A 27502-nucleotide genomic window follows, 5' to 3' on the forward strand; every position below is an offset into this window, starting at 1 on the left:
GGGCGGAGCGGGCAGCGGCGTTCTAGCCGGGTTCGCCTGAGCTCTATGATCCCGCGGGCGGTGCCTGTACGGGACGGGCGGCAGAACTACAGCTCCCATGAGGCGACGGGGCGGCGCGTGCCGCCGCCTCAGGGCTCCCCAGGGGCAGCCGCCGCTGAGGTGACGGCGGCTTGGTCCCTCCGTCACTCCCGGTGGGGCGCGTACCGTGTGACATGTCCGACCCCTGGCTCTCAGTGAGGCCTGAGAAAGGACCAGAGGAGGGAGGAGGCGCCTGAGGCAGGCGGAGGTGCCTGAGGCAGGCGGAGGTTGAGTCCCCAGTGTGGGGCTGGGTACCCACATGGACGGATATCCCATCCTGAGAGGGTGCCTGGTGTCTCAGGCGTCAGCCCTGTGGCTGGCCTGGCCTTGCTGCCAGGGCCGGTTCACACTCCCCCCGGGCCTCAGGGTGGTAAGTTATATAGATCCTACGACCCGGCAGATAGGACACTGGTCTGAACGTGAAGCCTGCAAGTTTCGAGTTATTTGGATGCTTCTGCACAAGATAAAGATGCAAAATGAGATACCACAGAATCACAGAATCGTAGGATTGGAAGGGACCTCTGGAGATCATTTAGTCCAACCCTCAATATGTGCCTGTTTTGGTTTGGTTTTGCTTGTTTTTTTTTCCTTGGGAGGTCACAGGTGAAAGCATATACATGTGATATAGAACTACTCCAATGCAGCTTCTTTGGTCCTAATTTATTGCATTGGGCATAACTTCTATGTCTCTGAGGTGTTGTTAAAGTTAATTATATTGCAAGACTGTGCCACTTTGTCACTACTTAGTACTGCAGAACAGTCTGATCATTGTACAGTTTTTGAAACTCATACTTTTTATAGCATGTTGAAACACTGGAAAAGGTGCCTTAAAGAGCTGCCAAAGGTGTGTAAAAAAATACTTGAAATGGTTGCAAGGTCAAATATATAAGTTGCTCAAACTTGCTGAAAGAAGAACACTAGATGGTGACTTGGCTATATTGCATGAGTGCCTTTACGGAGAAAAAAAAATCAGAACTAAAGAGTTCTTTAAGTTAGTGAAGGCAGGTTTAACAAGATGCATGGATGAATTCAAATAATTCAGTCCCAGCTGTGTATTTGATTGACCACTAGAACAAACTACCAACCGAGCATGCACCTTCAAGTTAAAACTTGGTGTCTTTCAGGGACATATTATTTAAATGCAGATTTTGCTGCAGTCACGGACAAATTTCTGAGCTCAATGTATGGATTTTAGGTAAAATCCAATGACCTGTGCTTCAGGTGAGGATATCTGTGCATCTGTGGGTTACAAGGTAAAATTCCATGTACTGTCTGTATGCAAAAAAGCTCAACATAATTTGGCTGTTTTACACCTGGCGGCACCTGCAAGATGCTGAAAGATAGGTTACTGTGTTTTAAAGACTGCAAGGAGTAATTCTTCTTTTACATGATTGTACCGGAAAAGGTTTGCGGAAGAGAAATTCCTGCCATTCAAACTGAAAGTAGTTAGTTTCCAGCTTTCTTTGGAAGCTTGTGCAGCAAAGGAGAAGTGGCCATGGAATAAAGACAGGGATGTCTGGAGGTGGAGAATAGGATTTGTTTGAACTATTGTATTTTTTAAATGAAAGAGTCTTTCTGCCAGCTTCAGGCACTTGATGCTGTGAGTTACAGTAAATAATAATAAAAAAACCCCAGGTTTTGAGATAATAATAGGTTTCCAAGGTTACATTTTTAGTTTAGAAAGATAAGCAGTGGACCCAAATATCAGCTTTTCTGTGTTACTCCACAGATACGCACTCTCAGGTGTATGAGAATTTACCAGAAAATAAACAAACACAGTTTTGGTCTCTCCTCTCTGTTTTCCTTTTTCTCTGTCATTAACAACAGACAGGGTGCAACTGTAGAGAGAACAATCCAAAACTGTCCCAGAATTGAAAAGGAAGTCTGAAAAATTTCCTGTAGAAATCTACTCTTATGTTCACGATATATGTTAATATACTCTCAGGGCTAGGGCCTTAGTATGTTATGTGTCTCAGAGAGGTAAGCAGAGATGAGCCCTCCTTGAAAGACGGCAATGACAATCATTTTATTTGCTTTTGTTCTTTTAGCTCTGGGATGTACACCCTTAGCACAGTCTCTTTTGCCTGCCCCTCTGTCGCACCTGGTGGGTTGGTAAGGGTTGTTTTCTAGTTCAGCTCCCTTCTCTTTACAGGACTGCATATGCTTGAACACTCAACGCTGTATTACAGCAGTTACTGGCATAGAAGGTGCCTGGGGTGCTTGGTCCTGTGCATCGCAGAGGGTAAGATGGAGCCTATGCTTTCAATCTCATTCTCCTTATGGATAAGAAATAAGAGTGACTGAATAATACACCTCCTAAGGCATTAATGTTATGCCCTGTGATTTTTTTCGATTGGTGGTGATGCAGCCATCTATAAATAAGAAAACTTTTAGGGTGGCGTTTCATCAGTGAGGCTGGCCGTGTAGCGTTTTACTCGGTACCTGGCACCAGAGAGCCGGCTCTTGAGCTCTTCCCCTTGTGTTTAAGGCTGAGTTAGCCACCAGAGGGCTTTACTAGAGAGTAGCAGTTTGCTGAGTGTAATTATATTCCTGTAATCTCACAAAGAGTCTTGTTTAACAGTAATGATTTCACATCTTGCTCTTTTCATATAAACTTAAATTGGCCATCCATATTAATATACAGAAATGAACATTTAAAAATTGTTTTATCGGGTGGAGAAACAACAATTTAAGAATGCCTCAGAAGATATTTGCACATTAAATGTTTATTTTTGTTTCCTATGCCTATATTCATACAAGTGAACGTTTTTAAAGACTTTTATTTTCATGATGTAAATTCTCTTATATGTATAAAGGCTAATTGAGTTCTACAAATGAACCAAAAATGTCAGCAGAACTTGTAGTTATTTGCAAATCTGTAAAATATGGTCAGTTGTGTAATATTTTGATTGACATGGAATTGTCTCAGCCTACCAGAGTGCCAGGATGGTGTGTGGGTAGTTATCATTGCACCTAGGTGTTTATTTCCACATCCAACAATTTGTTATCTTATTTGCAAAACCACAGGATGGTTATTTTGTGATGTAGAACAGCATGAACATTGCTGTAGGCTACTTGGCCAGCAGCCACTAGCCATGGCTAGTCACACAGCCATGATGTGCATGGCCACAGTGGTTATTTCTCAGTAGCTGTAATGCTAATAAACATCTCTTGTTTTCTTTCTTTTTTCCCCCAGACTTTTCAAGCTGTTTACGGCTGATACATATGATGCATCTGTTACTGCAGGGATTTAAATGATGCAGAACCCCTTAGGAGATGTGTATAAGGTAGAAAGTGGGGCAATGTAATTATGCAAGGAAAAGTGCTTAAAAAGCTGAAATTATAGAAATCGTTTCCCATGGTCATGCTCATTTAAAGCACACGTTTTGTCTTTTAAAAATATATGCTTACACTGAGTTAGGCACTCACAGCCTCACAAATCTGTTCTCAGTCCCTGCACTGCGAACAGATTTGCGTTCTCATAACTTAATTTGTTGCATCATTTGGGCGTCTGCTTTTCAAATTAGTTTCAAACACAACATTAATAAGAATATAGGAGAGTCTGAGGAAGAAGAGTTATGAATACCTGTTAGAGGGAAAGAATGGCAGGGAAAGAAGGTGAAATGGATGTGATGGGGAGACATGCTGTAGTTATTATTTATGCACTCTGTAGATTTTTTTCTTTGCTCTTACTGAATATGTACACATTCAAAGAACATAATGTTATAAGGGAAAAGAATAATTTGAAGATACTTCCTGTTAATTTCGTAAGCATCATTTTAAAAAATACATATTTAATCCAGGTTATGGACACTGCTGAATGAGCAAGTTGATCTCATCATCATATTTCTTAATGGGAAAACCTAATGAGGCACTGTCATGTAATTTAGACCCCTAAAACATGATGTGGTAAAGCCTAAGATCAGTAGCTAAAAGGTACAGATGTTTTATGTGCTTTTTGTTATTAGATGAAAAATGTTTCTTCTTAATTTTGGGAGGTGATTAGTAATAAAGATAATATAAGATGAGCAATTTTGCAGAAAATTACCTTGACCCAAGTCAGTATTATGCTGTTATAAGAAGACAGACATCGTCGTGGGATGTGTGGACAGGATCATTGTGTGTGAGACACACAAGTATCTTGTCTGTTCTGCTTGGCTGGGTAAAGCCAGAAGGGGTCACAGTATTTCCATAGAGTAGGCAAAACTGAATTTTATGCTTTCCAGGGCAAGGTCTTGCAGGGGGTTCCTTGTGGCTTCAGACTTTGAGGAATGGAGAGGATCAGTGAAAATTTTGGGGATTAGGACACTCACAAAGTGGGTGGGAATTACTGCTTTTCTCTGCAGCAGTAGCTACCATACCTCATCTCCTAAAGCAGCTTCCACTCCATGTCTCCTGAAGCCTGCCTTAGCAGGTTGGACTTCAGCAGGTCCAACATGTTGCTGGTTGTAGAGACAAAGGAGACATAGGCTGTTGTCCAAATTAGTTTTCAAACAGTTGATTGTTATCTACACTGTGAAGAAGGCGTGGGCAATGTAAAAAACTCCTACAGGGATGTTTTGTCACCCTCTGCAGTTGTTCACACTGTGACAACCTACACCAATGCTTTTTATATGTCTGAATCAGGCCTTCAACTAAATTGCACTAACTGCTGCAGTTTAGGGGAGATACCGAACATTAGCATAGGGCAGAGTAACAAGAGGTCCAGGGTGGATGTCTGTGAGAGAAACTGGAGTGGTATTGCTTGGAGAAAAGAAGACTAAAGGGAGATGTAGGGGACATAACAGTTTTCAAGTATTTAACAGACAGCTGCAAAGGACAAAGGACATAAAACATGAATAGTCAAAATCTCTGCCTTGGGGCAGGAAAAGGGACCTTGCAGTCCACTAACATAAAGCTCTATGTCGATCTAGTGTACTACCCGCACTGCTGTGAAAGTGCTAGGAGGTAAAAATTAGTCTCCTGACTAGTCACGCAATTTGTTGTGTACCATAAATAACGTGCAAAAAAACCAAAATCACATCATGTATATTAAAAATGAGATAGCCTTTTGAGAGTCTTTCTGTTTTAAAATTGATTTGGGTAAAAGAATTATGTTGTAAATAGTGATTTTTTATATGGCAGTGTTCCTTTGGAATAATCTTTCCAAGGACATTTTCAAGCATACCTCTTCAGAATAAATTATATCTTCTTTTAAATTACACATCCTTGCAACTGTGACTAGTCTAGAACCAAGTTAATATACAAATCGCATCCTTACAGGTATTTAATAATATCATGTGAGAGAGATTGTTCAAATCTTACTCTTTCTAGTAGGCACCTGGAGTTCCCTTTTACTTGTGCCACCATATATAAACACCATTTCTCCTTCTTCTTGATATATCTTGCTGTGAGAACCCTTTCTTGTGGCAGTAGCCGGTTCAATCCTAGATAATTCTATGTCCTACTGTCGCATTTTCTGTTTTCCTTTTATGTAACTAATGTGCAAAAGCACTACTTTCATCTTTGCAACTTCTTAGGTTAATCCTGCTTTTCAGGCACCCTGTTAACAGGCATGGTTTTCTTTTATGCTATTAACAGGTACAAGTGTTTTGAGATAACAATGTATCAATGTAGATCAGTGTGGCTACATTTTGTGTTGATAACAATATCATTGATATCTAAATAAAATGTTAATAAGGAAAGGTAGACATGGAAACGGAGATGACAACTGTATACAATTTACATGAGCATAAGAATATTTACAAACTGAGTGTGAAATTGTGACTTGTTTGAAGTTCAAGGGAAATTTTGACAGAAATGTGCAGTGGAGCCAGTATTTTCACTTCTACTTTTTTTGACTTATTTGACTTATTTTTGGGTGAACTAAGGTTCTGAGGGAAGGATAACAAGAGAAACAATTAGCATCATACTTACAAATCAAATTGTGACTAGTTTGTTAGTTGTTAGTTATGCCATCTATGGTAGGTAAAATGTAAAGAAATGCAATTAGCGTTATTGTAAAATGCACTGAAGTATTAAACTTAAAAAGAAATTTGTTGATAATTACAGAGACACAGAATTCACTGATAGATAAAAGGTATGAGATGACAGCAATGGGCATGTTAGTAATTCATTGGTGTGAGTTAAGAATCATGATGCCTTCACTATGCTGGCACAACTGTGCAGCTGAGCTGTAGGTTGAACTGAGAAACTGAGCCACTTTAAATGTGTTTTGGTAGGTTTTTTAGCCATATAAATTTTTGGGTCTGTGCATTCCATCCAGGAACTGCAGGATGAATGAACACGGGTCAGAGGAGAATAAAAAGGCCTTTCACCAGTATCACTTTGGAAAACTTCACCTCAACATGCCACAGTTAAATTTCAATTAGGACACTAGAGCTTTTCTTACATGGCAGAAGTTTATTTTTTAATTGCTGAAATTAGTACATTATTGTGAATTTTGTACTAATTTTTTAAATAATGTTTGTGGACTCTGTCTTTCTGTACTGCCTTTTCTATTTTTGAAATGCATTAAGTATGTTTGATTTGAAGGAAGTGACTGTTGTTGCCTCTAAAGTGAACTAATGGTTTGCATTTGTCTGGAGTTTTGGTTCATGTTTGTCTGTAGTATTACACTGTGGTGTTTAGATGTGCTGCTCTCCTGGCTGCATACTCCCTTGTCTGTTAAGATATCGTGGTGCCTGCTGACAAGTGGGATGGATCCTTGCCAAAGGACAGAGGTTGTGGAGTACTAATGGTTTTAACTGGCAAGTCTGTATAACAGTGCAAATGTCACCTCCTGTGCAGGAAATCTCTGTGTGCCAGTATTGAATTTTGGCACGACATGCCTCCAAACATTTGATCACACCTGGCTGTTCACACGTATGTGTCAAATAATAGTGGAGGAAAGGGAAGCATAAAGTTCAAGGACAATACTGGCTCACTGCAAGCAGAGGCTGAATTGCACTGAGCACTTTGGAAACTCATATGAGAGGTACCCAAATGTCGTTAGCTGGGAGATAATGGCAGTCCTCTACTTGTCCATTAGATAATAGCACCAGCAGGGAAACACTGAATTTCAGCAGAGTGAGTTTGCATTTAACATAAAGATTGTGCAATTGCCTCAGTCTGTTAGAAAAATGAAGCCATAATATTGTCTGATTAACATGTATATAAACATATAAAATGCCTATTAATATAGAAAATACTAATACATTAGTTAATTTCTGTTGTGTGGGACAATGGAAAATAAATTCATACTTCCAGGTGTGAAATTGCATAACCCCTGGGATTTAGCTCGCCTCACTTCACATGCTTAAAAATCAGGTCAGATGAGTCGAAATCTAAAGGACTGAACTGTTTTATAATTGCAATCTGGTACTATATGTTGGTTTTTAAGAACAAGTTAGAAAACATCTGTGAGGAGTTACTTGAGAATAATTGGCACTGTCTCGGGTTACAGAAAAGGACTCTTCAGCTACATATTGGGTGGGGAAAATGGTCCGATGTTTGTGGTTTTCTGTTAAGATAGGAAAACATGAAAGTAAAAATGACTAAAAATAATTTCATTGTCCAAGCTGAGAAAACATAGTTAAAAATGAGAATCGGGAGAAAGGAAGTTAGACTTGATGATACTATTCATCCTATTTCAGTGGTTGAAAATATATTAAAGGAATTGATGCTTAAGATTTTTCGCATGAGTATAGATAATAATATTATGGAGTAATGGAGGAAAAAAGGGAAGATCTAGTTGAGGGTCATGCAGGACCTACTTCATACACTTCTTACTCTAAGATCACACTAAGTGATCTCTTACTTTTTAGCTATTATGAAGAATATCAAAGTAATATTTCATTGTGTAAAGTCAGCATCATAGATTGGCCAGTAGAATTTCAGCTGACTGATTTTTTTTGCATTTAATTTTTCTATTGTTTTATTATTGTTCTTACAAAATTGTTTTCAAAATCAAAAAAGGAAAAGCCTATCTGGAATACAGAACTTCTGTTGTTAGCATTTTCCCAAGGAGTGGGTCAATACAAGAAACCGTGAAGAGTAAGGCAGATTGCTGCATGCTTAGCAGCTGAGTTATGGAAAATGTAAGGTAAGTTTTAACTTTACTTTGAAGCAGATTGTACTTTTAAGTAAAGACATACCAACTCCTAAAAGTATGCTAGGATGCATATAAATGTGCTGGATAAAGATACAGAGTAATTAAAATGGAAATTTAGACTTTCTGGTATGTTGTTTATTCCCCACAGGGGAAATGTTTTGGAGGAGCTGGTACACCATTTAGTCTTTTGAGTACCACTGGTGTGGCATACTGAGTGTAGTCATTCTGCTTTGACTTCTAATTTAAGCTCCTAGTCTTCCTAGCTTTCCTCTGTTTTAATTACAGAAGATGGACTCCCCTACAGGGTGACTCTGGACAGGAACCTAGCACCAGTAGTCTTGTTATTCTTCCAGAGGAGCCTGTGCTTTCTGCTGGTGAAGTAAGGAGCCTAAATAGAGGGCGTTAGTGCCTTCATGAAATTTAGGTGATCTGAACAACTCACTTTTTTCTAAACTGATCAATTTTGGCCCTATAAAAATAGCACTTCCGGAGGACAGTGAATGCTTCTCAGTCTATGCTTTTCTCCTTTTCACAGCCTACTGTCTGCTCAACTCATTTAGTACAAACTCTTTCTATCTTTCCACATGACTTTGTCACTGTTTGTGCAAAAATCTTCTGTACAGCTTGTGCTTAATAGAACAGTCGTCTTATATCTCTCTACTTCACAGATTCTCCATCTGTTCTCCATCCAAACCAAAGCTGAAAATTTATCCTCTGCTTTGCATAAATCTCTTCAGCACTTCTTCCAGTGCTTTTATTACTTTTAATTTTAACTTTGCAGCCGTGTGATAGACACTATGTAAGACAGTTCTGCAGTGCACTGCACTCCTGAATCATTACCTGAAACCAAATATTTATTCATTCGTTTTCCATTTTCAAGTGCATGTATGGGATTTAAACACTTATTTTCAAATATATTTTCAAATATATGTACATATTAGTGTGTTTATAAATGCTATTTTTGCTATAAATGCTATGTTTATACTGCTATGCTGTAACATAATTAAATTTTGATTGATATATTGTATATTTTTCCTAAGTCTTCCTATAAAATTGTAAGTGTCCAACAAGATGAACTGGGGTCCTCATTTGTTACCAGACTAATTGTGCTGGGTGATGATAGCACCGTTAGGCAGATTAGTTCCTACTTAGATTCAATAACCCTGGAATCATACAGCAGGGGAAAACAATGTCACCAAAGTATACCAAATTCAAAAGTTCATTAAGCATTACAGAACTAAGTTTTTGACTTTTACAGCCAGTTATACCCCGAAACTAATTGTTTTGTCATCTAAAAGTTTATTTGCCTCTTTTTATCTCCACCAAACCAAACTTGGATAGCTGTTCAAAGAGGCTCCTTTCACTCCTCATCTTCTCAACATTCCGATTGTTTTATAGAAAAGTGATGCATAAAAAATTTAAATGGTAGTTTGACAGACTGACAACGAAATGTCTAGCAATAATTATAAGTTCTGAGGCATCTTTGATGCCTAGATACTCGCTGATCTCTGCTAGTTAAGATTTTCACCTTCTCAGAATCCCCCTTTTGGCTGTTGCAACAGTCCTAAGGCATGAAGATGACAAAAGGTGGAACGTGGGTATTTCTCTAGCAACAAGGAAGTCCGTGGGAATAATGTATGTAATGAACTCAAAGAAAATATATGGTACAAAAAAAAGTGTCTTGGTGTGTTATCAACCTGATAGGCTCAATCCCATCTTGCCTCAAGTTCCGAAGTTTAAAAAGCAGGACTGTTCCATGGAACATATTTTTTATGTTTCATTAGCCTCATTTCAAGTGGACCAAACTATGGGACTACCAATTGTGGAAGATAATATTTGGGAGAAAAATTTTCTTTTATTCCTTCCTTTAGTTGAGCCTAAGTAGTCCTCTAAAATATACCCACCCATAATTCTAGTTAGATATAAGTAAGTTTTATTTTACTTGGCCATAGCATAAGTATTGTAAATACCAGATACTGGTTGTGAGACACAAGGATGTTGTTCAAGTATATTTGCAGGATTAGAAACATCTGCTGCTTCAAAATGTGCTATGATATTTAGAAACCTGATAATGTCTTCCCTCACCATAATAAGTCTGTGAACCTTTTTGTTACTTATTTGATTTTAGTTATTTGGACTGATTTCAGTGAAGGAAAGCACAAATTAACCGAGATTTTTAAAGGAGTAATAGTACAAATACCTTTTTGAACACAATTTTAATGCAAAGTAGCAGGTAATCCAATTAACTAAGTAACTGTAAAGTAATAGTTTAAAATGTCAGATTTATTATATTTTGTTTACTATGTTGTTTTTTTTACAAACTGGAATGCTCCCTGAGACTGCTTAAAAAGATCTTTGTGAACAAGGTAGTACAAATATACCCAGCTAGATTGCATACCTGTGGTTGTAGGCAATTTAGAATGACGATTCCTTTGTCTCTGGGAAGATACTTGCATGAGAAGGACATTATTTAATTCAATGAATTGAAACTGTTTCCTTATTTCAGGAATTGAAACCGTTCCTCATGAGATTTCTGGTGGCACTGCTGGAATGATACTAATGCCAGACCTCCAAACCCATAAAATGCCTCCAGACCATAGATCTTCCTTCTTGATCCAGCCTTGATATGGGGTGAAGTATTGCAACTGGATTTTAGCATATCTGTGCCCTATAAACAGGTTTGCTGTGGTTCCCAGGCAGGGAAAAAAGACTCTCCAGGAGTATTAACAAGACCCAAAATGCAGAGTGTGAAAAATAAGTCTTAATAGTATCTTATAGAAGTCTCATTCTTTTTCAGTTTCACTGAACGTACAGGTTGAAGCAGGCTTGCCTTTCCGTGGTTTCTGCTGGGGCCTGTCCAGCAGTACAGAACGCTAGGCCTCACATACGTGGCTACTCATTACACTTTACCCATCTCTTTGCATTTAGAGAAAGAAAAGTTAGGGAGTTCATTCAGTTCTTCCATTTTTCCTGTGTCTGTCACCATAATCATGACAGTTTAACTTCCATGAATCTGTCTGCCTGCTTCTCAGATGTATCTGTAATGCCTCTTGTCTCTGATGGGGTTCATCTGACTAAATGTAAGTGTTTGTATTTAAAGTCACCCTCACTTGCTTTTGCAGCCAGTGGAAAGGAATAGGCACTTATTTACTCCATAGGGATGGTTCACCACAATCAGTTCTAGAAATCTATGCTAGGGCATGAATAATCTGCTGTAGAAGTGCTTTTCTTTTTTTGGTTGATCATACAGGAGTCTAGATGATAAGTGCAGTGTAGACACCTGCATTTAACCAAATGAAGTTTATGTTCAATGTCTTTGATCCTTACTTTACCTTGCAAGGTTTTTCCTTTCTCTTCTGTGTGCATGTATAAATCTACGTGTTGTGTAAGACACTGACAGGAGACAGTGATGCAGCCTTTTTAGTAATTGAACATTCTCATATAAAAATTAAGCATTTCTGAAAACGTTGCATGTTTCCATGGGATCCAACTGGAACAGCAAAGAGAGCCTGGAGCAGTTTTCCTTTTTTTCTTAGAATCATAGAATGGTTTGGGTTGGAAGGAACCTTAAAAGACCATCTTGTTCCAACCCCCCTGCCATGGGCAGGGACACCTCCCACTAGACCAGGTTGGTCAAAGCCCCATCCAGCCTGGCCTTGAACACCTCCAGGGATGGGGCATCCACAGGTTCTCTGGGCAACCTGTTCCAGTGTCTCACCACCCTCACAGTAAAGAATTTCTTCTTGGTATCTAATCTAAATTTCCCCCCTTTCAATTTAAAACCGTTAACGCCTCGTCCTATCGCTACGCTCCCTCATAAAGATTCCCTCCCCATCTCTCCTTTAGGCCCCCTTTAAGTACTGGAAGGCTGCTATAAGGTCTCCCCCGAGCCTTCTCTTTTCCAGGCTGAACAACCGCAACTCTCTCATCCTGTCCTCATAGGAGAGGTGCTCCAGCCCTCTGATCGCTTTTGTGGCCCTCCTCTGGACCCGTTCCAACAGGTCCATGTCCTTCTTGTGCTGAGGACCCCAAAACTGGATGCAGTACTCCAGATAGGGTCTCACAAGAGTGGAGCAGAGGGGTAGAATCACCCCCCTTGACCTGCTGGCCACGCTTCTTTGGATACAGCCTAGGATGCAGTTGGCTTTCTGGGCTGCGAGCGCACATTGCCAGCTTATGTTGAGCTTCTCAGTTTTCCCATTCCCAGTTTTTGTTAATGAATATAAATCCTCTTTAGTTGTATTTTCTTCAGCTTTTTGTGTGGACTGTACACCTGCGTTAGCTAGATTTATTGTTACTGCATGATTTTTAGCATAATATAGTTTCTCCAAGAACATCCTGACCAAAATTGAAGTAGAGGCTAGTCTCTCTGCTCCGGTCCACTGGCAGCCATTAATAACAACAGCTGTGGTAAACTTCACTTTAGGTCTGATCCCTCAGAAGAAATCATGGGGTCCAGCCAACCCTAGGATTTAACTATAGTGTAACCATGCCACAGATTTTACAGTTAAAATACAGTGAAAGTAATGAAGACAGTTTTCTAGTCACTCGGTTTCTGACACTGCAGAATGTCTCTGTATTGTATTAGAAAAGAAGGTCATTAGTGTCCTTTGTTCAGGAATTATGTCACTCTGCTTGGTGGTCTCATTGAAACGCTTTTTTTGTAGGAGTGACCTCCACAGACTTCTGAACTGTCAGTTCCGTCCCTTATGATTATCTCCTGTGTTGCTTTGAATATTAATGGAACAAAGCCGTCCTTGTCTGCAGTGAGCACAATCCAAGAAGAGCCTACAAAAATTAAGCAAAAAAAAGAAGATGAGTATACTGCTCTGGTTATGTAAAATGTACAAGCCCATTTTAAAAAGTCAGCCAGCACGCAAGCAGAGCAGGCTTTCTTTTCTTGCACTAAAGCCTTATTACGCTAATGACATTAAGGTCTGACAATCCATGTTAAACACACCTTTGTTTAAATGTGGAGGGGGGGGCTAAATGAAAGGTCTTGAAACGTTTGATGCATTTTGTCCCTTATTTAAGTTGAAAAACAAGGTGCCTCTTTGCTAGTTCTGCTAAACTGTAAGTATCTCCATTTTCTGAAAACTCAGCCGGCATTTCCATGCTGACTTTTGTTCTAGTGCCATCTACTTCTGCTTATCCTTTTTGCTTTTCTGCTCTACCCAAATGATGAGAAGATCATAAAACCTGAAAAAGTTGTCAAAGAAAATGACTGTCTTCTATTTGTTCTAGAAGGAAGTGGGTGTTTCCCTCTCCTTCACTGTCAAGCCAAGATGTTTTCAAAGTCATATAGGAAATGGAAGGAAGTTACACCTTGAAGAAGATGTACAAAAAGATACCATGATTTATAAAAGATGATTTACAAAAGCTGATATAATAAAATTACTTGTCCTTTAATTATTTATCAAATCTTCTCATACAGAAGAGAATGAACAAAATCTGAATGACATTTTTAATACTTTTTTTTTTTTTGAAAAAAATAAAAGAGTCAAGATTAAAAAAGAAAGACATCAAAATCATTCAGGTTCACTTTCTGTATTGCATAGAAGCAGAAAATAAAGCTACCCCCCCCATTGTTTTTTACTTTCCTTTGCAAACCAGCTTGACAATGAAGCTGTGTGTACCATATATATTTTTTTCTAGTGATTAATCTGTTTCCTTTTGGACTGGATATTGCAGTTCTTATAGAAAATAGTGAATTCCTTATTTGTCTTTTTTTCAGTTTGACATTTTATGAAAAAGAAAAAAATCTGTGGCAACTGAAAAGCATTGTAGGAGCCCTTGTATCACATGTTTTCCTTAGAGCATGTGATCCTGTCATTTCTGAGCAGGGGCATTAGCTGGGATCTGAGGTAAAGAAAGCCATGTTATGTTCTGTTGTTGAAATTTTTCATTTTGGGAGATAAAGCTGTATTTTGAAAAGGTATGTGAAAAAAGGAAGTGTAGAAAATCCAGAAGAACCATCCTTAATTTTTGTCAGTTGTAATGAAGCATGTTCCTGGACAAGGCAAATCTCCCCTCCTTATACTATTAACAAAGCACTTTTCCAGGCTGCTACACTATTGCATGTTGTCATGTCACCTGTTACATCATAAGAAGATTGTCATTCCAAACCATGAATCTTTAATCTTCTACTCTTAATACTTTCTTTCTAATTCTGGACAGACTTCGGATTCCATAAGCAATGGGCCTGAAAGTGGAAATTCTGCTGTCCAAATTGATAGTTAGCTTGTTGGTTAAATGGATAAAGCATACTCTCATGTTCAACTCTTGGGACTTTTTATTTTCATCCATGTTTGAAATTCTCTGTGTCATTGATAACACTTGGCTTTAAAGCATATCCCACAAAGTATTTCAATGTTGGAAAAACCTTGTGCAGGATGTAGTACCCTTTTGCTCTGCACAATTATTACAACGACAACTTGCTGAAAAGAGAGACTTCTGTGTGCTAATACCAGGGCACTACATGACAGTCTATATTTAGTACAGGTAATGGTATTACAGCCCTGGGCTTAAAGTGCACATGATGAGGCCAAGTTCATTGCTCGTATAACTCTGATGATCTTAATGGCCTTGCTGTGTGTGGGTACGAATTTGGCTTACAGTTGTGAACTTCTTTTTCCCAGTATATTCCAGTTTAAGTGTTTATTCATAGTAAAAAATGCCAGGCTGTCGTTGCAATACAAGCACGCTCTTCATTACGTCCCCTTTAATTATACAGTATTAAAGGATGGGAGTGATATTTTTATACATCACATTTAATATTCATGCCTTGTGGCAAAGGAAGGATTTAGGAGTATAAACCTGTACTGGTCAGAACTGAATAAAGAGCTACATAACTGCTTCTGCCCCAGACTTAATAATTTTGCAAGATTTTGGTGAGTTTAGAAAGATTTTTGTTTCAGTTGTTCTTTTTGCTGTCAACAAGCAAACTCAATTTCAGAAAAGACAAGCACCACATTGAACACAAAGAGGGACATGTTAGGATGATTCTGAGACATTGTCTTTTTGATATCTCTGAAGTCTAATGCATGAAATTGAGGAGTGGTGTTCTTCTAATTAAATGTTAAATATTAATTGTTATTTGAATGTCATGTCATGTCATTCAAATGTTAAATGTTCTATAGAGCTAAAAATAGGTTTTCTCACAGGCCCATTATTTATTATTTTCCTGCTGAACTCTAAACTGCTTTTTTCATTATGGGCATTTGTTTCCAAAATCAAGAATTGCAAGCTCAGGTTAAAAATGACATTCTCCATGCCATGCAAGGGCAAAAGCCTGCTGGGAAATAGCTTGGACCTCTACAGGAAGTGGAATTTTTTTTTCATATATGACTCCGCTGCACTGTACAGTCAATAGAGAGTGTTGATGAAAATATGAAACCTGCATACCCTTTTTTTCTGGAACAACTCAGAAACTGCTGTAAGCCAGGGGAAAAGTGAAATGGCTCAATGTGTCTTCCATAAAGGCAGCTCCGCTGATCTGTGGTGTATTTGTAGCCCCCTTTCTTCATTTTTGCGGTCGACAACAAGGAGATAAGCAGAATATGAATGGCAGAATGGTGCATATTTTACATCTCTCTTTCCCACTGTCCTTGATGCCAGCACCAGTAACGTCACAGGCCTGGTTTCTTTTTCATCAATAAGCCTATTATATAACAGTCTGGTGTATAACTATCATTATTTAGAAAACTATAGCTTATATTATTACTTTTCTTTTTGATTTCCCCAACAGTTGAATTCATTTCTCAGACGACGGAGTATACCGATTAAGCCAATATGTCTCAGTCTGTCAGGGGTTAAGACAAGGGGTAAGACAGAGAGTAATTTATGGATCTCTCAGTGTGGAAATTGTGCAAGATCATAATTATAGCCAACTGCTGTGTACTGTAAGATTATAATATACTTAGCCTGTGATGAGAAAAGCCATCAGAAGCATTATAGAGAAACAGCTAAAAAATAACAGTATATATGTCGCTGAGAAGGTAGCATACATGAACAGGCAGGGACAAGGTGATTCAGAGACCAGTCTGGGGCTGGGATTTCCCTAGCTGCTCCTGTCCTTACAAGTTTAGTGGTGGGTGGTAGAAATGTGAGATAGATTGGCAAATTAGAACATTGAGCTTCGTTGTTTATCTTACATTAAAATAATCCCAAATGCTACATGATACATACATACATACATAAAATATTCTGAGAATGAATTTTTCTCCAGCCTACTCTCTATTGTCAGATCTCGGATTTGCTTGTAAAGATGGGCAAAGCAAAATGCCAAAAGGTCTCAAGGAAGCATTTCTATTTGCAGGTAGTACAGCGTACTGATTATTTTCTCAGCCTTCCTCTGTAGAGGCATCTGACATATTACTCTGGTAATAGGTAGTTCTGGAGTTACTTAGCATTTAAGTGATTTCAAGAGACACTCTGATGTATTTCAGACAAAGGAAAACACATATTTATAAAAAAAAGTTATCTATCTCAGTTTATTACAGTATGAGGTAATTATTCTACCACAAATGCCTCTTTTATGCTAAAAATCTCAGGTGAAACCAGATACCAGAAATAAAAAGAACATACCGTGTTTCATTTCGATAACAGGCAGATCAAACAGCTGCTGGACCAAATTCAAATGGATTTTGCCATCACAGAGGAGAACATCTTTTGTTTCTTCAGTAACTGCTCCATTTGAAAAACTTTTCTTCAAATGCATATATGTAAAAGAAAAGATCTTGTTAAAAGCCTAGATATTGTGCCTGAATTCTTTTAACCATTCCTCTGCTCTTACTCCTTTCAGTTCTGTAGTCCTTTTGCTTTTTCTTTGTCTATCTTTGCTACAATTTATAGATGACACCATCATGCAGTGCAATCCTAGGCGCAGTCTCATAGTCCCATGTGAAGAGCAATATGCCTCTTCGCTTTGCTTTGTGTATTTACACAGCTCAAAACTGCATCAACGCTGTATATATAATGTATTAGGTCATGCATATATGTGTCCATTGGGCCTTTCTGCCTGAAGAGTCAATTCAGTGGAAGGGAATATATCATGTCTGGAATAAAGTTGTCCAAGATGCTACCAGACCAAATGAGTCCTCTGCTCACTTTTGATTGTATGTGTGGGTAGTTTTGATAGTCATTGGTCACCTGTTCCACCCCAGTAAAATAACCTCAGCTCTGGCATAGAAAGAGTTGCAGAGAGACTGGACATAGCAATGGTCTCTCTGAAAAGCTGTCATAACAAGGTAGGTTGGGAATCCTGTGACTTCTTTGAGAGAGAGGGAATGTATGGTTTTACAGCCCTGGAATTTGCAGTGACATTCACTAAAAGAACAGGCTTGAATATAAAGGTGGCGTATTCATGCTTCATGAAGTTTATCTGGCCTTGCGAATCAACACCTTTGTGTTCTGTCATTCTGATTACTACAAAGTGCAAGGACTACAAAATAGTTGAGCTAATATAGTTATGGAGTGGGTATATAATTTACATTTACGTTTTCCTATCTGCTATCATTTGAAAGTCATTTTAGCATGAAGAGTTTTCCAGTGACTCAATACCATTATAAAATATATGTGAATTGGACATTTTCGTCTAAATATACTTTGCTAAATATACTTGCAATACTTTGTCCCATAAATTTAATTTTGTTTTTTCCTCTCCATACTTTCCACCTGGGTAGTTCCCATGTGTTGTGGTGTGTTTTTCCTTTGGCATCCCTTATGTTTGCAATCCCCCCGGATTTAATGTATTTGTTATTTGAATGAACAGTCTATGTATGCCATTTCCTAGACCTTTCTGGTTTGTACATTCAGAAGGGATCCAGGTTAACATTTTAGAAGGAGTTGAAAAGATGTCATCTATCCTAACTCCTGTTCTAGTCTTACCCTGTCCGTGTCTACTTCATATCCTTGAATCTTTCTTGCTAATATGAAAATTACAGTTGAATGAATTCACAACTGCATCTCCTGTTTCAGTACATAGTAACCTAACCTTTGACTAAATATATGTCTTTTTTAATGCTTGTCTTCATTTCTAATTGCACTGCCTTTTGACTCAGATGCTTTCTCAGTGAACACGTGCTTTTTTTGCTGTGTAACAACCTTTCTAAATCAATCACTTTCATTTTTCTGTACATAGTATGTACGCTGTCATGCAACCACATTGGATTCTGTAGATCAGAATGTCTACCAACTGTTGCAAAAGTATTTTTTCCTCACTCTATCATAAATTGGCCATGCAGATAGTTTATGGTTGATTGTTACTTATTTATGGATTATGACTAATTTTATGGTAAGGACCATAAAAATATCTTTCCGTTAAAAACGTAAACTTTCGGACTTTCAGAGGGCTTCTCATCTCATCTGGGTAACTGTTAGTACTCCCTTTTTATAGATGATCAAATTCTTACACAGGTAGATTAGGAGATTCATTCAACGTCATGCAAGTAATTTATGACAGAGTTAGAAGTACAAGTAAAATCTCACCTCAGTACTTCCCATTTTCATGCCTTAACCCAAAGACCATTTCTAGTCAAATCTAAATTTAATCCACCTCTTCCTAAAATGTGTATCTCTGGTTTTGCTGTGTTGCTATTTATCTCCAGTAGAAGCCAGAGGACTTGCCATTGTCAGATTAAAAGCCCTTAATATTAGTTGTTTTATCCTAAACCAAAGTTTAGCGGTAGACTAAGAACATATTAATTACAGAAGAAACAAATACATTTCCACATACAGGAGTGGATATTTTCAGATTAAGTTTCTTTAGCCAATTTCCTGTAGTCTGTCAGGTCCAACTCTCCCTCAACAAAAATCCAACAGAAAGAAACGATCAATTCCAGAATCGTTTTCCTTCATGCGTGCCAGCCTGCCCCTCGATCAGATTTTATAACCTGTAAAGGGTCTTCTGGGCTGCAGCCAGCCCATCACAGCGTTGCCAAACTGTCTTTCAAAACTCGTGGTTTGGAATGCAAATATATATGGGAAGAAAATAATTTACTAAGGTAAAAAGGGTTCCTGGATTAGATGTTATACTCCATATATCTGCATGATAAATAAACATCTCTTTTATTACTTTTTTGAACCCCACTGAGCAGTCAGCCAGTTCTGCCTCTTGACCTTTTTCAGTATTTATCTTGTATTCCCTAATGCACTGCCTACAGTTGCCTGGATGCTAAGATCATCTTCATGAACTTAAATTCAACGACTGATGAAACAGTGAGGTAAATAAGGATATGCTAGCAATCAGAATTGTTTTTACTAACACTGGGTTAGTGATTGATTGCAGTTTGAATGTGTCTTTCTTGCCCATAAATGTCTATAAATGTTAAGTGTTTTCCAGATGAGGCCTCATGGCTGTGTTGCCCAGTGGTGCATTACTTACTTACTGGATGTACCTGACTGATGTACCCACAGATTGCCTTTGTTCTTTTCATAAACGTATCACATTTTTGACTAATAATCCTCTTGTAGTTACTTAACACATGCAAGCTTTTTCATCCTTGGTTGTTTCCAGCTAATGAATATCCAGTTTATAGCAGAAATTCCTTCTGTTAATCCCGGAATATATCACTATGCACTTGAAATTAGTTAATTTCAATCAATTTTTTTTTATTCTAGGTGCTAAGGTCATCAAATTACAGGTGCGGTATCCTGATCCTCTATTGACTACTTCCTATCCCACTACTGACTTGATGCTATACGCAGATTATATTAGCATATCTCAACAGATCATTAATGAAACTTTAATATTAGCCTGAAAATCAATCACGAGAAAATCCTCTAGTAAATGTCTTCCATTTTCTTTTATATTACTATAACCGTTTACTGTCTTCCTTCTGGCTAATTCCTTAACCATCTTATATTTCTTCTATTAATCCCTATTCTCTGCTGTTGAACAAATAATTTCCCCTGTGGCAGGATTTCAAGTACTGTACTGAACTGCAGGTATTTTAAATATTCTTCATATCCTTTGTGTTAATAATCTGTTCTTATATAAATGAAAGGTATCAGGTTGGCCAGTCACATATATGCATTCTAAGATGAGGAGCGCTGTAGTTGCATAGAACTCTGTTTCCATTTTCTTAAACCCTTGATTTCAGCTCTTTGTGTTGTGCTTCAGTGGTAATTTCAGTTTTGATACCTTAGTACCCATTAGTCAGCTTGCTTTTGCCTTTCCCCCACATTCATTGCATGGGATGAGAAAAAAACTGGTAAATTAAATAGACGTGGGGGATCTGGACAAGAAGACAATGAAAAGAGAGTTAGATGGCTAAGGAAGAGCCCTGGAGAGAAATGAGAAATGTGATTTTTGGTATTTAAAGTGCTGTGTGGCGTTAACTCTTGTGCAGCATTGCCACTAGTAGTATTAAGTAGGTTTGACAGCCTGCACTGCCCTTTCCTGTCATGATTTCTGCTGTTGCTGTGACTCCTTTTTGATTTTTTGTGGATCCTGAATTTTTATTTTTTTTATTATTATTTTGTTGGGTTTTTATTTTTGGTGGAGATCTTAATATCTTTGCTTGCCCGTATGTGGGACATTCCAATTGCCACCCTAATTAACCTGTTAGAGGAGCATAAGCCTGTAAAATGTTTATGTTGGAAGACATCTGAGGTGCTCAGGGGTGCTTAAATCCCAGTGCAGTTTGCATTTATAGTGCACATCAGCATTTCAGATGATATGATGCTAGGATTTCTCTACTCTCGGCTCCTTATTAATAGTTCTGCAACTATTGTTTCAAGTATATTGTCATCTAAGATATACCCTTTGTCCTCATACTTGTGCTTCCGTGATCTTTATGTTTTGAGTGTGGGGTGTTTTTTTTTAACTCAGATCTTTGCTTTCTTTGCACAGCACAAAAAGTGGGATTCATTTTTGAGATTACATATTTCTTTTCCTTTGCGTCTATGTATCCAACAAACAAATCATCTGGTCTAATAAAAGGTATTGTGTCTCCTCTACAAACCCTGCTTGTCTGCTATTGATCAGTTTCAGAACATTGTTGTCAGAATTTGTTCTTAACAAATTCCTCAACCTTTGCTCAAAATGTTATCCATGCATTAATCACACCTTGTCTTGACTACTGCAGGTCTTTATTTTACGGTCATCCTAAATCTCTTCCTTCTAAACTTCAGGATGGCTGACTAGTTTCTTACTCCAGGGAGCAGCCACGTCACCTTCCTCTTCCATCATTTTCATGACTTTCTCTCTATTGCTCAGCCCGAGTCAAAATTGCCCTTTGGATTTCAGAAGGGTTCATGGTCTTATTACAGCTGATCATTGCAGCCTGGTCTTTGCTCATTTTACTGTGCCACCCTTATACCCCCCTTCTGTATTTCTAGTTCATGTAATTCTATCAGAAAAACTTTATTGCCATATGTTTTTGGACCCTTTCTATTCATCTCCTAGCTCTGTGTAAAAAATTGTTTATTTTATAGCTGACCTTGGCAATAAAGTTTCCCACGGTGAATTGTATGAAGATGCTATAAAAGTACAAATTGACTTGTATACAATTATTGGTGAGTGCTAAGAAAAGGAAATCACGGTGACTAATTACTGAAAAGATATTTATTTCCTGTTTAATTATGCAGTCTATGCTCTCAGTGATATACACTTTTGACATAATACTGCTTGTGAGCAAAATGTAGGAGTTTTAAGATATTCTTCAGATTAAGATGAATCTTATTCCTCCTGGAGAGGTTTGCCTAAATGCCATTAATTTCAAATCCAGATTGGCTTTATTTCTACTGTAATTAGCTTTTGAATGAGGCTATTTTAAATATTCTGCAGCTGTTCCTTTTCTTGGGGAATAGGATGAAAAAAGTATCTTTTTGCAAAATGAAACAGAAACAAATCTGTGACAGATCCTCGTCTCTTCTTTTTTTTTTTTCTTTTTAAATAATATCCTCTTATTGCGTCTGTCTGTCTGCCCTCCCACGCTATCCTGAATCACAAGTCTGTATGTGATGAAAGAGCAATAATATTTGCTTTTCAGGGTTGAATGATCAAGTCACCTCTGGTGGCTGAATGCTATTACACAAGTGATAGTGCAGTGACATTTCCAAAGTGTGAGTGATCATGTTTTTCTTTTATGGCTATGGGCTACAAAGAATATAAATTCTGGTAGTACTGCATGGACGTGACTTCAGAGGAGTTATAGGTATGCTAGCACTACCAGAATAAACAAAGATTTTGAAGACTATTTAGTGGGCAGTCATTATGAATTATTAAGTAATACGCATTCTGTTTTATATTATGGTTTTCTAAGCAGAACTGGAAACATACATAAATGTCAATAATGCTGCTGCACAACAGCGTTCATAATTGCCCGTTAATTATTGCTACATTTTTATCTATTATGTTTTAAACTTTCCTTTTATGTTTTTAATGCATAAATATGGTTATGCAGTACTAATCGTTATCTTTCATAGTACAATAGATTTCTCAATCAAGATTGAGCCTCTGCCGTGCTGGGGATTATACAAACACTTAAGAAGACAGGCACTTGGCACAAAAAGCTGAAAGATAATGGCCATATTATTGACTGGACTGCAGTGTTCCTAAAGCTTAGAATGTTTTCCACAGGCTGATATTTATATCATAAAGCAATAAAGCTATTTCCTGACTTTTTGCACTGTGAACACAGAGCCTGGCTGGAACCCACAGCCCAGCTGGTCTCTGAGCTCACAGAGCGCTAATCAACTCCTGAAGGAGGAACAAGGTTCAGATGTCTGAATCCAAACTAATCAAAACAACTATTTTCTGAGAAAATTATTAGCTGCCTATGAAGCAAATATTTCCCTGTCTGTCTGGAGACCTTTTTGCCATCAGTCTATTTTTCATTATTTTTTGGCATCATGCTGTGATCCTGTTAGATTTCAGAAAGGGGCTGAACTATGCAAGGCATTAGCTGCGAGACTTACACAGAAAAACTGTGTTTGTCGGAAAGACATTAAGTGGCACTTTTTCTGAGTCATTATAATGCAGTACTAGCTATGCTTTCTGCTGGCTCAATGTGAAACTAACCTGTTCAGGTGAATAAGAGTCTTACTTTCTAAATGTAGTTAGTCTAGCAGTATTTTAGAAGCACTAATATTTTTTTCTTTGCTTACGAAGAAAAAAAGAGGTTCATTAATTCCTATTGCTTGTGCAAGCAAACGTGCACAGTGACTTCAGATCTTAGATTAATGCTACGTGTCACAAACAAAACTTCTCTTTGGAAAGGTTAATCCAATTGAATCCAAGAGATAGGGCTGCTTGCTAAATAAATAAGTTGATTTATGCTAAGAAATCAGAATTAATTTGAACATGCTGGGGTAACAGAAGGGCTTCCTTCTTGGCAAATAAAATCCTAAATTATTTAAATAGACATGTTGCTTTTTTCACCAGAATTTGTAAAATGTATTCAAGTTAAATTATTGACTACTTCAGATCAAGAGCTTTGCTTTTATCCAGAGTACCTAACATACTAGAATCTGCCTAAATGCCAAGTAAACAATTGCTATACGTAATGAATATGATTGAATTCAGTCACCATTCTTTTAATGAATTTTTAAGGAGGGGTACATAGATGCCTGCATGGATTCCTTTAACGTAAAATGAAGTCAAATTTGTTTGACAAGTACATACTTCAGCATCATCACAATGCAATGTATTACTTTGACATAATGCTGCTTATGTTGCAGTAGAAAAGAATGCATTTATAATTGTCATCTACATCCTGAACGGGACCCCAGTTTTAGCAGCAATACCACTAGCATCAGCATGACCAAAAATATTATCAGTTTTATGTTAGTATTACTGCAAATAATACTAAGAATAATACCCAGAAATAATTACCTAATTTACATTCCTTAGTTGAAATTCTTATTGAAGCCAGTAGGAATTTTGCCAAAACAAGGGTGGGATAGGAACGTGATGATTTGACATTCATCTATTTAGTGAAATGATAATTACATATTGACAGACTTTTTTTTCCAGAAAATTTGAAGGGGTAACATTTTTTACAAATTAGCTATGCCCAGCTCTGTGAAGATTAGTGGTGAGAAATTAAATTAGAATTAAGCCAACTTCATGTCATGCCCATCTGAATTTTCCATAAATTTAGATTCAATACTTTGTATCAGCCTTCATGAATGTCTAGCTATCTTAAAACTTTGGATTTGAGCTCGGGTTTGAATTTATTATCATAGAATTATAGAATGGTTTGGGTTGGAAGGGACCTTGAAGATCATCTAGTTCCAACCCCCCTGCCCTGGGCAGGGACACCTCCCACTAGACCAGGCTGCTCAAAGCCCCATCCAGCCTGGCCTTGAACACCTCCAGGGATGGGGCATACACAGCTTCTCTGGGCAACCTGTGCCAGTTTCTGGTGGGCTACTATGCCACCCTACTTACAGGCTCATCTCTGCACTAAACTAACATATAAACCTTTTCTACATTAGCAACTGTTTGGCTCCGTTCTCTCTCTTTGATAGATGCACAAAAAATCAGCTAATATCTAAGACAATTGTGCTTAATCAAAGAAGAGCAAACAGACACAAATCTCCCATGTGAAGTGTCCTCTAAGTTACATCATCCTGAGTTATTGTTTCAACATCAAATTATAAAATCATTTTAAGTTAAACTTGATGCCAAACTCAAGTTACATTTCTCATGGGTTGATAAGAATTAACTGCATCCTCTTGATTTAAAGGTAAATACAGGATTGTTTAAAAGTCACAATATTTTTAAGCTGACAAAAAAGTTACCTGGTAAGTGATATGAACAACGGGTGGTTCCTGCGAACATGGATAGGCTAAAGATATCCTCCTCCCATTTTTAGCAAAGTCCGTTATTTCAGAAAGACTCAGTTGTAACTCATTGAAGCTGCCACAAAGTCTCTCTAAATTTCTAGATATGTGACTTATTCCTCTTTCACTTGGCAAATTGTTGTTTCTAGGAGAACTTGATGTTTCTTGGATCACATTGAACTGCACTTTAGGGGAAGCTGGTCTGCTGGAAAGCCTGGTAGATGTTCCAAAACCAAGAAGAGACACTGAACGATTGGTAGGTTCAGCATCCAGTGTTTCCAAGGCCACCAAGGGGTCACCTGGGAGCCTTTTTTCATCCAGGTCACTCACACTTGATGAAGAGCTCTGCTCATAACTAGGGCTCTTTACTTCTTCGATGAGTCTTCTCCTGCCACTAGGAGATTGAATTACTGTGCTTCTTGGTATTAACAGCTCCCTGCTTTGAGGTTGGTCTTCTGTGGCAAGATTTTCAAAGAACTTTCTTTTCCCAGGAATATTCACAGAGGATTCGAAGTTATAAAAGATATTCTGCTTAGTCTCAGGCAATGCTGAAGAATCTTCTTCCAGCATCAGTTCTTTGATCATCAGACGCATTACATACCTGTCTGAGCTCGAAGATGGAATGAGACTAGGCTCAGGGAACTTTTGCTTCCCAATCAGAATCAATAGGAGTTTATCTGTCAAAAAGCATAGGCCCTTTGGTCTTTCGTATTTTTCCAGCTGGATTTGTTGAATATGAGGCATGCAAGAAGAGGTTACTGAATACACCAAAACAATGTTAGAAGTATTAGAAGCTACTGCCACAATCTGAGCTCTAAGGTCAAAAGCCATTATATCAGGAACCAGAATACCTGGGATGGTGACTTTCCTGGTGGTGGTTACCTTCCTCTCAAAAGTCACCAAGATCAAGTGAGAAGAATCTTGACCATTTGATGCTGCAGAGTCTTTGCGTTTCAGAGTAATAAGAGGACTGGGATCAGACCGACGGTGGTTTGTAAGAATATGGGTTAAATCCACAGGACCTGACGAAGAAGAAGCAACTGAATCAGCACCTGATCTGTCTGAATCTATGGACTTTCTTCGCAGGTCCATGGAGTATTCCTCATCACCAAGCACCAGGGCAGACTGTGAGATTAAAGAACCAGTTTCTGTACCAGATGGCATATCAAATGCAATGCCCGCATTCAAACCACAGATATTATCTAAAGGAAGCTCAGTAGCTACAGCAATTTGGAAATCCAGCGTGGCTTCTATAGCACAGATATAACCTCCCACATCAAAGACTGGGCAAAAGGAGCAGGTATTTAGAGTTTTCTGAGCATCATCCCATATGTAGGAATGCAGGGCACTGCCTATAGCAACTACTAAACGATTACCATCCTTAGTCCAGCAAGCACAGTGGATAAGCCCGCTGCTTTTGATATCTGCCTTAACTCTGGTATTGTCAGTACGAACAGCATGCAAGACTGAAGCATCTCTTTTTGTAAGCACAGCCAAGACCTCCTTCTTTGGATGCCAGACACAGCCCTGAGAAAGCAGCGGAAACGGCTCACCAACTTCACAAGTCTGAGAAATCAAGGGTTTGTTCTTCTCTGCAGTGCTGTAGCCCAGCTGCCAAACGCTAACATGCTTTTTATGCTGAACAGCGAGCAAAGCTGGGGTGTCTGTAGAGCAACACGGGCCCCAGTAAAGCCCATGAACATGTTCAAATTGACCAACAACACTTGAGTCTCCAAACTTTAGTTCTCCGTTATGATAGTGTAAAGCAGTCAGTATCACTTGCTTCCCATCTGTCCAGGCAATTCCATGCACGGGGTGGATGGCCTGATATAAAGCATTGAGGCCAGTTCTCAGCAGCTTTGCCTTTCCCAGCTCCATCTTTTTAAGCTTTCTGGCTACTGGTGGTTGTTCCAAAGTAGGGAATCCATGGAATTCACTTGCAGATCATGAGGAAAATTTTATCTTGTATCTCCTTTCCAGAATCAAGCTGTTTTTTCTGCTAATAATCCAAGAGCCTATATCGTGAACTCCTTCCCAGTAAACCTGCAGCTGCTCTTCTAAGTATAAATCCATGTCAAAGCTGCTTTTGCTATGTCTTTTCCTGGGAGGAGTTATCATCTTCATGTGATGGCTAACAAGGTTTAACCAATTACTGTTCGTTTTCGTAGAAGTCTATTTTTAACTCTTCACTGCTGGGTGTATATTTAAAAATAACACGCTAATACCTTGACCTTCAGTGAATGAAGGTCTTTAATGAAGGCTGGAGAGAGATCATACACTGTTAAGCCTAAGTATTAAGCTACAGCCTGGAATAATGACCTGACACTTCTTTCAGCCAGCCTTTGAAGGATAAAAGAAGATTTAAACATACCTGAGAACTGTACGGGGCAGATTGCAATCTCTGATGGACAGCATCTTTCAAAGATGCAAGATCCTAAGTGGCTATGAAAGGGAAGTAGAAAAGGGAAATCATGTTCTGTTCTGTTAGTGGTTACAAGAGAATGCAGGAAGGGGAGATTTTTGAAAAAAGCAAAATAGCGT

The 27502-nt window shown here is 38.4% G+C and overlaps 1 protein-coding gene across 1 annotated transcript; it reads right to left on the minus strand.

Moving 5' to 3' along the window:
• Positions 1 to 12791: 12791 nt before the first annotated feature.
• LOC134513997 (WD repeat and coiled-coil-containing protein-like) lies at positions 12792 to 26839 on the minus strand. Its single transcript, XM_063331260.1, has 3 exons — positions 24920 to 26839; positions 16757 to 16877; positions 12792 to 12958 (listed from the first exon to the last, which is right to left on the minus strand). Exons 1-3 carry the CDS (start codon positions 26837 to 26839, stop codon positions 12792 to 12794), a joined length of 2208 nt encoding a protein of 735 aa, XP_063187330.1.
• Between the last annotated feature and the right edge of the window lie 663 nt (positions 26840 to 27502).

The sequence above is a fragment of the Chroicocephalus ridibundus genome, chromosome 3 (assembly GCF_963924245.1).
Source record: "Chroicocephalus ridibundus chromosome 3, bChrRid1.1, whole genome shotgun sequence".
NCBI lineage: Eukaryota > Metazoa > Chordata > Aves > Charadriiformes > Laridae > Chroicocephalus > Chroicocephalus ridibundus.

Excerpts from the sequence above, each read along its gene's own strand:
- LOC134513997 (XM_063331260.1), bottom strand. The coding sequence starts at position 26,839 with ATGGAGCTGGGAAAGGCAAAGCTGCTGAGAACTGGCCTCAATGCTTTA. Across the intron at positions 16,878-24,919 it reads TTGTTCATATCACTTACCAG|AAAAGTTTTTCAAATGGAGC; the intron begins GTAACTTTTTTG and ends ATGCATTTGAAG. Across the intron at positions 12,959-16,756 it reads TGTTATCGAAATGAAACACG|GCTCTTCTTGGATTGTGCTC; the intron begins GTATGTTCTTTT and ends TAATTTTTGTAG.